This window comes from Tubulanus polymorphus, chromosome 9, assembly GCF_964204645.1.
Source record: "Tubulanus polymorphus chromosome 9, tnTubPoly1.2, whole genome shotgun sequence".
Classification (NCBI taxonomy): domain Eukaryota; kingdom Metazoa; phylum Nemertea; class Palaeonemertea; order Tubulaniformes; family Tubulanidae; genus Tubulanus; species Tubulanus polymorphus.
In genome coordinates this window covers 3,354,349-3,365,687 of record NC_134033.1, presented here as the reverse complement: position 1 = coordinate 3,365,687, position 11,339 = coordinate 3,354,349, and the positions used below count along the sequence as shown (strand labels likewise).

Here is an 11,339-nt window from a genome sequence, read left to right as displayed (position 1 = left end):
ATATATATCTATGTATGTGTATAATATAGAGCTGTTTATTCGTTTGAACGCGGCGAATATTTCGAGACAATGCACGAATCTCGGTAACCGGGAGACGTTTTTTTTTTTTTAAAGAAAAAAGTGCTCGCTGCGTATTTTACAATAGAAGTTTACGCGGCGACCGATCGTTTTGAGTTTAAGGTGACGTAAGTAAACCGCGCCTTAGCGCAGTAGCGACTGCCGCGAATATTTCACCGCGTTGAGAATCGGCGTACTCGTTAGCGTTGGCACTGCCGTAAATATTACGACGAGTTGACAATCGGAGAAACAATTTTCTGTAAGATTTTTCTGAATAAATTTTGATGAAATTCACCCCGACTCGAAAGCAGTGACCGATACTGGGTAAGGGCAAAAACCTGTTTGCGTTGACACATAGCGCAACAAGGCCAGTTTATCGTCATTGATATTGCGCTATATCCATTCTGACCTGACCGAAGCAGATGCATTCTGTAGCCCGAACCCCTTTACCACCATTGCGCCCGTTTCTGATCGTCCACACTTCAGGGCTTCACCTCAAGACATTCTTAATTGAAAATGAACAACAAACACCGGACATTAGACATTTTACGAGATCAATTTCAAGTGATCATCGACACTTCGCACTTAAACGGTGAACGTCTAATGGGGTCGGGGTCCAGGCTACAGGTTGATACCTGTATCGGATCTTTACGATACAGCCGGCGTAAAATGTAATAATACAATTTTTCCCAAGCCACGTTTGAAGCACCAAATACTGTATATAATAATAAGTTTCTCTATATCACATAATGGTATCTTGATTTCCTCACAATAATAATAATGATAATAATAATTATAATTATAATCTTATTATAATTTCCGTATTTTTTTCCTCGCAAACATACGTTATTATTTATCACAGAAAAGAACCACTGTGTAGCCAGCATTTTTATTTTTATTCTTTTTTTATGCATTCACATATCTAACGCTTTCGAGTCGCCAGAATTATCGTTTCACGAGGAGTGTGTTCGTGAGTTGACGCGTAATGAGGTACCGTGGCGAGCGAGGATTCCGTGAGGAAGCGCCGGGTGTCGCTAGCGGTTCGCGCGCTTCAATTTCTTCAACATCCGATTAAATTCGAATCAACTTTTTTCATTATCAAATGGCGTCAAGCAAGGCTGCGTTGTAAGCCTTGCAGAAGACCCTCAAGTTGCCCTTTTCTGAAAGAACTCTCGACTATTTACAAGTTTTCTACTTGGAAATTCGCTTTTGAAATTTTGAAATGCAACCACAAATTTTCAATTCGACTATTTACGAATTTTCAGTCACTGCATTCACGAATTTCAGTCACGAATTTCATCATACACTGAGCCAGACTTATATATATGCTGGAATTTGAAACGGGCTGCATTCATTGTTAAGTGTGTGACAATGTGGCTACTGAATTAGCAAGGTTTCGATCCTCCACCCGTTCGATGACTTTTTTGATAATATTTGGTTTCGGGAGCCGACGATAAAATTCAAAATACCTCCTAACAGAAACCGTGTATCATTGCGCCAACTGGTGCGCACCACCGGTACCTCATCGGACACGCTCACAAACACGCTCTAGCAACATTTACCGCGTACCGCTGTCATGGACACAAATACCGAGTTACTTAAGCAACAGACAGGAAGATTACGTAATATTTTAAAACGGCACGACCAAACAACGATGGGACACGACAACACGTATTTTTCAGTTTATTCCAGATGGTCCTCTTTTGAGAGAAAAAAGAAATTTCTAACACAACCATTTTTTTTTTCTTCAAATTTTCGCTGCGAGTATTTTCGACCACCAGGTGGCCGAGAAAATGAAATCACAGGCATAGCATCGCGTTCGCCGCCAAAGATCGAGATATCTCTTAGTTCCAGTTCAGCCATTATTGCCACTACGAGATATCTCATAGTTACAGTTCAGCCATCTTTGCCGCTATGAGCAGGCTATACGCATAGCTGATCCTAGCCGCAATAGGGGGCAGCACCGTACTACCAGCAGCGAACGCGTTAACGAAAAGGAAATAATAGCAATTCTTCAGAGACGCGAGATGAGAAATCTGTTTAAATGCGAGCCCCGTTTCAACGCGGGGCACAGCAATCGATGCACCGTTGACCGAGAGCTGGCACCGAGGAATAATAATAATAATAATAATATACGGACACTATCAATGATAATGATAATAATTGTATAATTAACGAAAATTTCTAATCAATCGAAGTTAACGAATCGATCATTTATTACAGAGAGCACCATTTTAACCGAATAAACACACCCCTAGACGAAATCAACGACGAATTTCTTTTTTCGTAATCGAAAAATCAAATTTCGAGGCGAAAAAAATACAAATTTCTAAAAGAGAAAACCATTTCTAATCTTTATCGCGCGCTATCAGAGATGGCCCTTTTTTAAACGCAGATCCGATAAATGTTGTCAACCCCCCCCCCACCACCCCCGATGACTCCCCATCCCGATGACATTTCAACCTCGGTGACTAGTTACTATAGATACGTAAAGAAGATTGTTTGAAATAATAATACTAATAATATTCCTATAGAGAGAATTATCAATACAAACAAACATCAAAACAATTCACTTCACACGCATTATTAATATACGTTTTATCATTTTTTAAGTGCGATTAATACGAGACAATTATTCTTTTTCTTTTTTTCGAAAATAAAATTTTCTCCAACAACTCGTCCCCTCTCGGTCTACGCAATTGTTTATTTATACATATATATATTTATATATCTATTCATTTATTCATTTACTTATATAATATACTCGTACACATAATGTTAATAATAATAATAATCATCATCATCATCATTATCATTATTACTATCATCAATATCAATATTTAAAATTATCATTTTTTTTCGGTCAAAATCCGAAGAACCAAGTTGACTGTACATTTTAAGTAAGACCCATGTTTTTTTTCTAAACGATTTCCGATTCACTTTTCGATTAAGACTATTTCGAAGGATTCATTCATCGCCATTTTGCGATTTTAAAAACAAAAAAATAACAAAACAAACAATTCGCTCAAATCGGAATACGAGAAAGATATACGTAAATGGTTGTCATGGCAACGAGATTAATATCGGGTATTTATTCGTGTTCGTTTTTCTTTTTCGATTTGATATTCGGTATCAAAACGCGGTGCGTTGAATACTGATTAGTTTAAAAACCGCTGGAAAACCAGGTGAAGTTCCGGTTTGTGACAAAAACGGCAGCAGACGGACTCAACAAATATGGTCGTATCGAGCAGACATCTGCTAAGTAGATTTCGCCACCTATTGGGAAATGAATGATCTGGCGGTGTTGAGGAAAACGGTCGCGGTTTTTCTTCTTTTTTTTTAGAAAAACTTCTCAACCCATAAATCGTTTTCAACGATCTAGAAGTAAACCCCTTCAGTGCATCTACACCGCGGCGCGGTGTATCAATCGGTGATAGACTTTGCTAGTACACCACTGCACGGTGTATTTACATAATTAGTAATTGTTTTTTATCTCTATTGAAAGACGGCAGCACCTGTCAAACATAGCGCAGCATTTGTAACAAACGATACACCGCACCGCGGTGTCGAGGCAATACAGTGTGCCCATTATTCTACACACTGGGGCAGAATTTTTCAAAATTTTCGAACCAGCACTTTCGGGTATTACAATTAGCCAGCACTTGAAAGGGTATGAGCTAGTTTTTCCGAAAGAAACCCGCGCTCCGCTCGGGGATGAATTCATATCGAACTTTTTTCACTAGTAACGAAACGAACCGGAGGACTCCATCGCGTTTAAAACGCACGACCGACCTCTCTCGGCTTTCGTCGCCGAAGGTAAATTGAAATTAAAAAAAAAAAAAAAACGACTTCAAGATTCGAATGAAATGCAATATCCCTGAAAAAACCACCGAAAAAACACGAAACTACGCATGCATGCGATAAGTAGAGAATATACACATCCGTTTATAATAATAATAATAATAATAATATGTGTTTGTGAACGTACGGATATCTTAATCAGTTTCACTGAATTTGAGCTTCACAAGCATCCAATCAGTCGTCGCGTCGTCCACTGCTCGATACGCGCGAACGACTCTTCAGCACATGCCCGTAACGATCGACGGATCGAGCCCCGCCCATCTCATTAAATATTCACAAGCCCTCGTCTCCGTACGAAGCGGTCGCGCGGTAGCAGACGACATACGTGCTATTATAGAGGGCGCTTTCTCTCTTTTCGACGTGCCCGTTTATTTTCAATCGTTTTTTTGTTTTGTTTTTCTTTTAAATGCAATCGGTTAACCAATATATAGTTATTTTCTCGCGATTAAAATACACATCTCCTGTTTCGTTCGGACGCGGCGACGACGAAAAATCCGTCTGCCCGCGCGTAGTCCGCGACCTCGCGTGAATAAAGTCTTAACTCTGCTTAACCGGTAAAAACTGTATATAAATTGTCCTCACGTATTATAGATTCTTTTTTTGATTTTCGACTTAGAAATTTCTTTCTTAACACTGCAAGAACATTTCTTCGCAAGACCCCTTACCGGTTGTGCGCGCATTTATTCAGGAACCTGCACCTATTAAGTATAACTATACCTTAAGCCCCGAATTACGAGATTTTTCAACCACTCCCCGACGTAACATGATTAAGCATTTAGGCACATTGCAGAAAGAATAAGTCTTGCGGGTAGATTACGGTAGACTTCTCTTCGAACTCGAATCATCGCTGAACTAGCGTATAAATCTTAGAACCAGGGGGTACAGAGCACTGTTGTGGCAAGCGAGGATCCACCAGGTGTCACTAGTGTGATCTAGGATTCCACTTGTGGCAAGTGAGGATCCACCGGGTGCGCTAGTAGTTACTTGCAAAAACTGTACCCAAACTCTTATATCTTTTTAGAGACTCTTTACATTTTGGATTCCATAGGTTAGAAATTCAGTTCAAACTTGTTTGAAAATTGGATACTTAGAAATGCAGTCACGCCACCTGGTGGTGTGCGGTGGTACCTCATCACGACGAACAGAACATCGATTGAATTTCAATTGTTCGAAATTCAAAGCTAATTATCGTAGAAACGTGAACAATTCGAGTTAGGAGTAGTCTACCGTACCCTACCAATGTCCGGTTCGAAACAATCTTCGCGTTAAGTTTTCCCGGCCGCCCTAAAACGATTCCGATAAACAAAATCCCACAACACACGACGCCGACGGTAAGGAGGCGGCGATCGGTAACTTCCCGATGAACTTCGCGATTCGAACTGATCGCGGCGTAACGGTTTAGACGAGAGAATTTCTCCGCAGCAACTCAGCAGCAAGTTTTATCCATGGCATTTTACGCTTAAAGAATATCTCTCTATATCAGCATTAAATACATCATCATCGTTATTATTAATTATCTATGAACGTTTTATAAGTAAGCCACGCAGAGAAAAATGGCGCACACCTTTCGATCGACAAGATTTACTTAACCTCGTATGCAATGAATATTCGGTGATCGGTGATCGTAATTACCACTAGATCGTGACTAAAATTTCTGTTATTCCGATTTCTGGGTTTGACGTTCTATATACCGCGTTTTAAGTCGATATCTTCCATAGTTGGCGAGCGTTTTCGGCGGTTTTCGATCGAGATACAGCCGTCTGCTGCTTTCGGCGTCTGCTCGCTTTCGACTTCGTTTCTGCCGTCTGCTCACTAGACGGCGTACCGTATACTCCTCGAAACGAACGCCTATGAGAGGTTAAGAATCCGAACGGCTTTCGAACGAAATCGAACGTGGGCGCGCGCCATTTGACTAGCGACGACGACGACAGCGCCATCTTTGAATCACCGCCGCCGCGACTATTGCTTCTTGTCGTCGGTGACGGCGGCGAGAATCTGCTGCGCGACGAACGCCAACAACACGGCGAATATCGTGAAGCACAACAATATGATCACGGCCCATTGTTGATCGGTGAGCTGGCGCGGCTCGGCGTACTTCGAGTCGGCCGACCGCGTCGCCACCGATCTCACCGGCTGCACGCTCTGCGTGTTAAAGCTGACCCCCGGGCTGTACGCGCCCGTCAGTTCTGAGTCGTCGTCGCAAATGCGTATTGCACAAACCCTTACTGTGTATTCCGTCTTCGACGACAGACCGTCCAAACGATAACTCGTCGCCGTTCCTCGGTACAACTGCAACGAAAACAATCCCGAAATCAACTTTATTTCGTTTATGAATGATGGAATGAATTTCTCGTTTAATATCTACATGAATGAATTTTCTTTCGCGATTAACCCTTTCAGTGCGTCTACACCGCACTCTACCGCAGTGCGATGTATATATCGGTGATGGATTTTGCTAGTACACAGCATCGTGGTGTGTCGATGTTATCAATAATTAGTTTTTATCTATATTGAAAGATGGCAGCACCTGTTAAACATAGTAAAATATAAACAACAAACGATACACCGCACACGGTGTAGACGCACTATAGCGGTGTGCCTGTTATTCAACACACTAGGATGGAATTTTTCAAACTTCAAATTATCTCCAGCAAATTTGGGTATGAATTAATTAATCAATTTCAATACGCTGAGGGAACATAGATTGAGAGATACCCCCCAAATGGAGAGACTGTACGAACCAAAGGAAGGGGTGAAATAAAGGAAGTCATTATGACAATTTCATTATTGACATAGATTGTTGTAAATCGATGAGAAGTGATGAAATAAGATGTATATTGATGCAAATACATAAATAAAACGATGCAAAACGATGAAAATTGTTGTAAAATATATATCAAAATCAATGCAGATCGATGTTAATTGACGCAAAATGATGTAATTCGATTTACATCGATGTAAGTATACGCAAATTGATGCAAAATTATGAAAATTTACGCAAATATATGCCAATCGATGTAAATTAGATGTACTTATTTACCTGCCGATATTCCGAGTCATGTCTATGCTGTATTTGTAATATATACTCGATCGTGTCTTTGCCCATCGGTCGACACGGACTCCACTCGATGTGACACGAGTCGATCGACACGTTCACCGCTTTCGGAGCTGAAAATATATAATATATCAACGATGAAATTTCCGAACATCTTTCGAATACCGTATATTTGCGGTCAATAAACCGAGGCCAGTTATTAAGCCTAGAATACATGGATTTCATAAATCTTAATAAGCTGATGGCCTTTATCGGGGAGTTTAATTCACTGATTTGCAAATAGAAATAGAAATCTGATTTCTTTAATTGTCTGGTGCTAAAATTTGGCTCGGGCCTGGTCAGACGTTTTTGGTTGGGCAAAATTTGGCCCGGGCCACACAGGCTCGGGCCCATTTGGCATCCATGTGAACAGTTGTTCCGGGCCAAATTTGGCTCGTGTGATCACGGCTTTAGACTGAAAGTGTATGACAATATGCGCGAAATAGCTATGTTAACGAAATCCCCTGACTATTCCTCGACTTGAAAGAAAAGAAGGATTCCTTGACTTTTCCCTGATTTCCAGGTTAGTCATCCTGATTCAATTTATGTACATTGATTATGTAAATCCGTGTATATCGATGTAAATCGATGTCGGGTTTAGTACCTCTGACTGCCGGTGGCGGCGCCTTCGTAGTTCGGAAGCAGTAATCGTCGCTGTATTCACCCTGGCCAGCCTCGTTACTGGCGCTAATTCGGAACCGGTAATCCATCAACTCTGATAGCTTATTCACTTTATAATTCTGACTGATGCCTTGATATATCACTTGATAACTGAAAATAAAATGCATCGGTCAGAATTACGATTTTTCAAAAAGATGGCGGTCACCTCCGTACTCCCCCCCCCCCCCCCCCCAATGATATCACATCATCGTCTCATTATTTTCGTTCTTTAGGCAGATCAGGAAAAAAGGGGCTACTTTCATACATCCCCCAATGACATCATCAAAATGTTCGGTGATTTGATCTATGCACTACTCTAGAAAAGATGTCTGCCTTTATGAATCCCCCGATGATTTCATTTCATTAAATTACCATCGATCATTTCATATACGTAGACTCATCTAGAAAAGATGGCTGCCTCATAAATCCACCTATGACATCACCAAATTTTATTGATCATTTCAAATAAATATGTAGAGTAGACCCATCTAGAAGATGGCTGCCTCGACATAAATCCACCTATGACATCACCAAATTCTATATTGGATAGATCGAATAGATAGAATATATTGAAAAACACAGCAGTCACCCATTTATAACAAATATGTGATGTCATAAGGGGATTGGTTAGAGGCGGCCATCTTTTCTGAACGGGTTTGAATCATACAACATATCTGCAATAGATGGCGCTTTAGGTCTTACCTGCCGTTATCGCGTTTGATTTCGACGCAGTACTGAATCAGTTCGGTGTTTTTATTTTCGCCCCACTTCAACTTCAGACTGTTCGGAGCGTAGTTCAGACACTCGAGTCGAGGGGGCGGCGGCGGCAACGCTCGCATCGTCACTTTCAACGGCGAGCTGTACGCGCCGACCCCGATACTGTTCACCGCCTGAATTCGGATTCTGTACAAAATAAAAACAACGCCATTTTTAAAGCAAATCATTTATGAATCATTTATAAATCATATATCATTAGACGACTGGCTGGTTCCAGAGTGGTCTATCACCCCTCCACAAGTGCTGTAGCAGGGCTTAATTTAAATCTATTTAAATTCAAAGACTGTGGAACGGAGTCCAGTATCCCGTTCCATAGTTTGCAGATAAAAGTGAACATTCAACTAAAATGAGGCGTGGAACCAGTCCGTTCTGGTATTCTTTTAGCGCACAGGTTTAAGCTGACGGTACAAACAGATAGATCAGCAGACAGGTCAGCAGACAGGTTAACAGATGGGTCAGCAGACGGGTCAGCAGATAGGTTAACAGACAGGTCAGCAGACGGGTTAACAGATGGGTCAGCAGACATATCTGTAGACAGGTCAGCAGACTGGTTAACAGATGGGTCAGCAGACTGGTTAACAGATAGGTCAGCAGACTGGTTAACAGATGGGTCAGCAGACAGATCTGTAGACAGGTCAGCAGATGGGTTGACAGACAGGTCAGCAGACGGGTTAACAGATGGGTCAGCAGACGAGTTAACAGACTTGTCTACAAACAGAGAACAGACAGGCGTTTCTCGCACAATTGCCCCCTAGGACAACAGCCCCCATTTTTTAATGAAAAACCAACAATTTCATGAATAAATTCATGGGGACACCCTTCAGACGTACCTATACGTAGTTTCAGGGACTAGATCTTCTAACGTGTATTCCAGCTCGTTGCCGACGGCGATATGTCGGTCGCCGATGTCGATGTTGTACGAGATGATCTCCGAACCGTGGTTGTTTGGCTCCTTCCACACCAAGTGCAAGGTCGTCGCCGTCACCGAAGGTCGTATCCACGCCACCGGTCCCGGACTAGAGGGAGGAGTGGTAGCCATGGAAATCGCGCTGAATGGTCCCGGGCCGGCGCTGTTTGTGGCCTGAAAGAATTCAATAACATTTTGTTGAATATTTCTCCCAGAAATAGGGGGTGGATTTATATGACTGAAAGTTCACTATTTCAGGAATCAGCTTTAGCTGCACATGTAGCTGCGCACTATGGCAAGTCAGGCAGGGTTTTGTCTCGGTGCCATCAGGTTCAAATGCCTACCGTGGGTTTCTGATAGAGAAAGTTGAATGTTTGAGAGGAACGCGACGTACCTGAACTCTGAAGTGGTAAGTAGTAGCTGGAGTTAATCCTTTCACTTCGTAACTAATACACGAGCCGTAGTATAACTGTATGAAAATAAACAAACATTCGTTAATAATAAACACCTACCGCACCGAGTTGCATAGTCGTGAGTCTGAGCTGGTTCTAAGACAGGTCTCTCAAGTTGGTAAAAGAAACCAAAATGAACCTAGACTGTAAGTTGTAAGATTGACTATAGAACTAAAATAGCTTTTGGATTGACTATGAATCAAAATGAGGTCTGACTGGTCTAAAGTTGTTAAGATTGGCTACAGAACCAAAATGAGCTTAGATCTTAAGTTGTTAGATTGGTTATAGAACCAAAATGAGCTTAGACTGATGTTAAGTTGTTAGATTGTCTATAGAACCAAAATGAGCTTAGACTGATGTTAAGTTGTTAGATTGTCTATAGAACCAAAATGAGCTTAGACTGGTCTTAAGTTGCTAGTATGGTTATAGATCCAAATCGAGCTTAGACTGGTCTAAAGTTGTTAGATTGGTTATAGAACCAAAATGAGCTTAGACTGATCTTAAGTTGTTAGATTGGTTATAGAACCAAAATGAGCTTAGACTGATCTTAAGTTGTTAGATTGGTTATAGAACCAAAATGAGCTGAGACTGATCTTAAGTTGTTAGATTGGTTATAGAACCAAAATGAGCTGAGACTGATCTTAAGTTGTTAGATTGGTTATAGAACCAAAATGAGCTTAGACTGTTCTTAAGTTGTTAGATTGGTTATAGAACCAAAATGAGCTTAGAATGATCTTAAGTTATTAGATTGTCTATAGAACCAAAATGTGCTTAGACTGGTCTTAAGTCGTTAAGATTAAATCTACGATACGTTCTAAATTGCAGACTTACTTGAGTGAAGTCAGATTCCGAACATTGCGTCCACTCTAATTTATAATCAGTAACCGTAGCACCGTTATTCACCGGCTCCTCCCACGTGATTATTGCACTGTGTGGCGCTTTACAGTTGACCGTCGGAGGGCGAGGCGGATCGGGTACTCCGGCTCCGCTCACTACCTCCAACGACTCCGACCAGGGTCCAGCCTGAAACAGCAAACCGAACATCAATATCATACAAGTGCGGACACTTCAACAAAGATAGCTGCTTTCATTGAGTCTCCTATTGTTCAACTGTTTTCATGATGTCATAGGTGGAATTTATGAAGGCATCCATCTTTTTAGGAAAGGTTTATTGATAGGTTTAATGATGTCATAGGTGGATTTATGGAGACTGACATCTTTTCTAGTAAGTTCCATAGATCAAACCGCTAGTAATTGGCGATTAATTGATGTCAAAGGGGGATCTATGCAGGCGGCCGCCCATTCCAGAATGGTCATTAGATAGATTTGATGATGTCATAGGGGGATTAATAGAGGCAACTATCTATTCTAAATTTGGCCTTTACATCAATTCATAGATGTCATAGGGGGATTTACGCAGGCCAACATCTTGTCTAGATGGGCCTATTGATCCAACCACTGGTAAGCAATTTAACGATGTCATAGGGGGATTTAGAGGCGGCCATCTTTTCGAGAGGTTCTACAGATCAAA

General features: G+C 41.3%; 1 protein-coding gene across 3 annotated transcripts in view; it reads right to left on the bottom strand.

Annotated features, from left to right (window-relative positions):
- Nucleotides 1-3,973: 3,973 nt before the first annotated feature.
- The window catches only part of LOC141910868 (fibronectin type-III domain-containing protein 3A-like), an 86,972-nt gene continuing 79,606 nt past the window's right edge, over nt 3,974-11,339 (bottom strand). For all 3 annotated transcript variants that reach the window (XM_074801729.1, XM_074801728.1, XM_074801730.1), the window contains 7 exons: nt 10,640-10,831; nt 9,751-9,825; nt 9,280-9,530; nt 8,375-8,575; nt 7,617-7,783; nt 6,959-7,086; nt 3,974-6,207 (listed from right to left, as the gene is read on the bottom strand). In XM_074801729.1, coding sequence (XP_074657830.1) covers nt 5,878-6,207; nt 6,959-7,086; nt 7,617-7,783; nt 8,375-8,575; nt 9,280-9,530; nt 9,751-9,825; nt 10,640-10,831 — 1,344 coding nt within the window. In that variant the 3' untranslated portion in view covers nt 3,974-5,877. The remainder of the gene's footprint in view (nt 6,208-6,958; nt 7,087-7,616; nt 7,784-8,374; nt 8,576-9,279; nt 9,531-9,750; nt 9,826-10,639; nt 10,832-11,339) is intronic.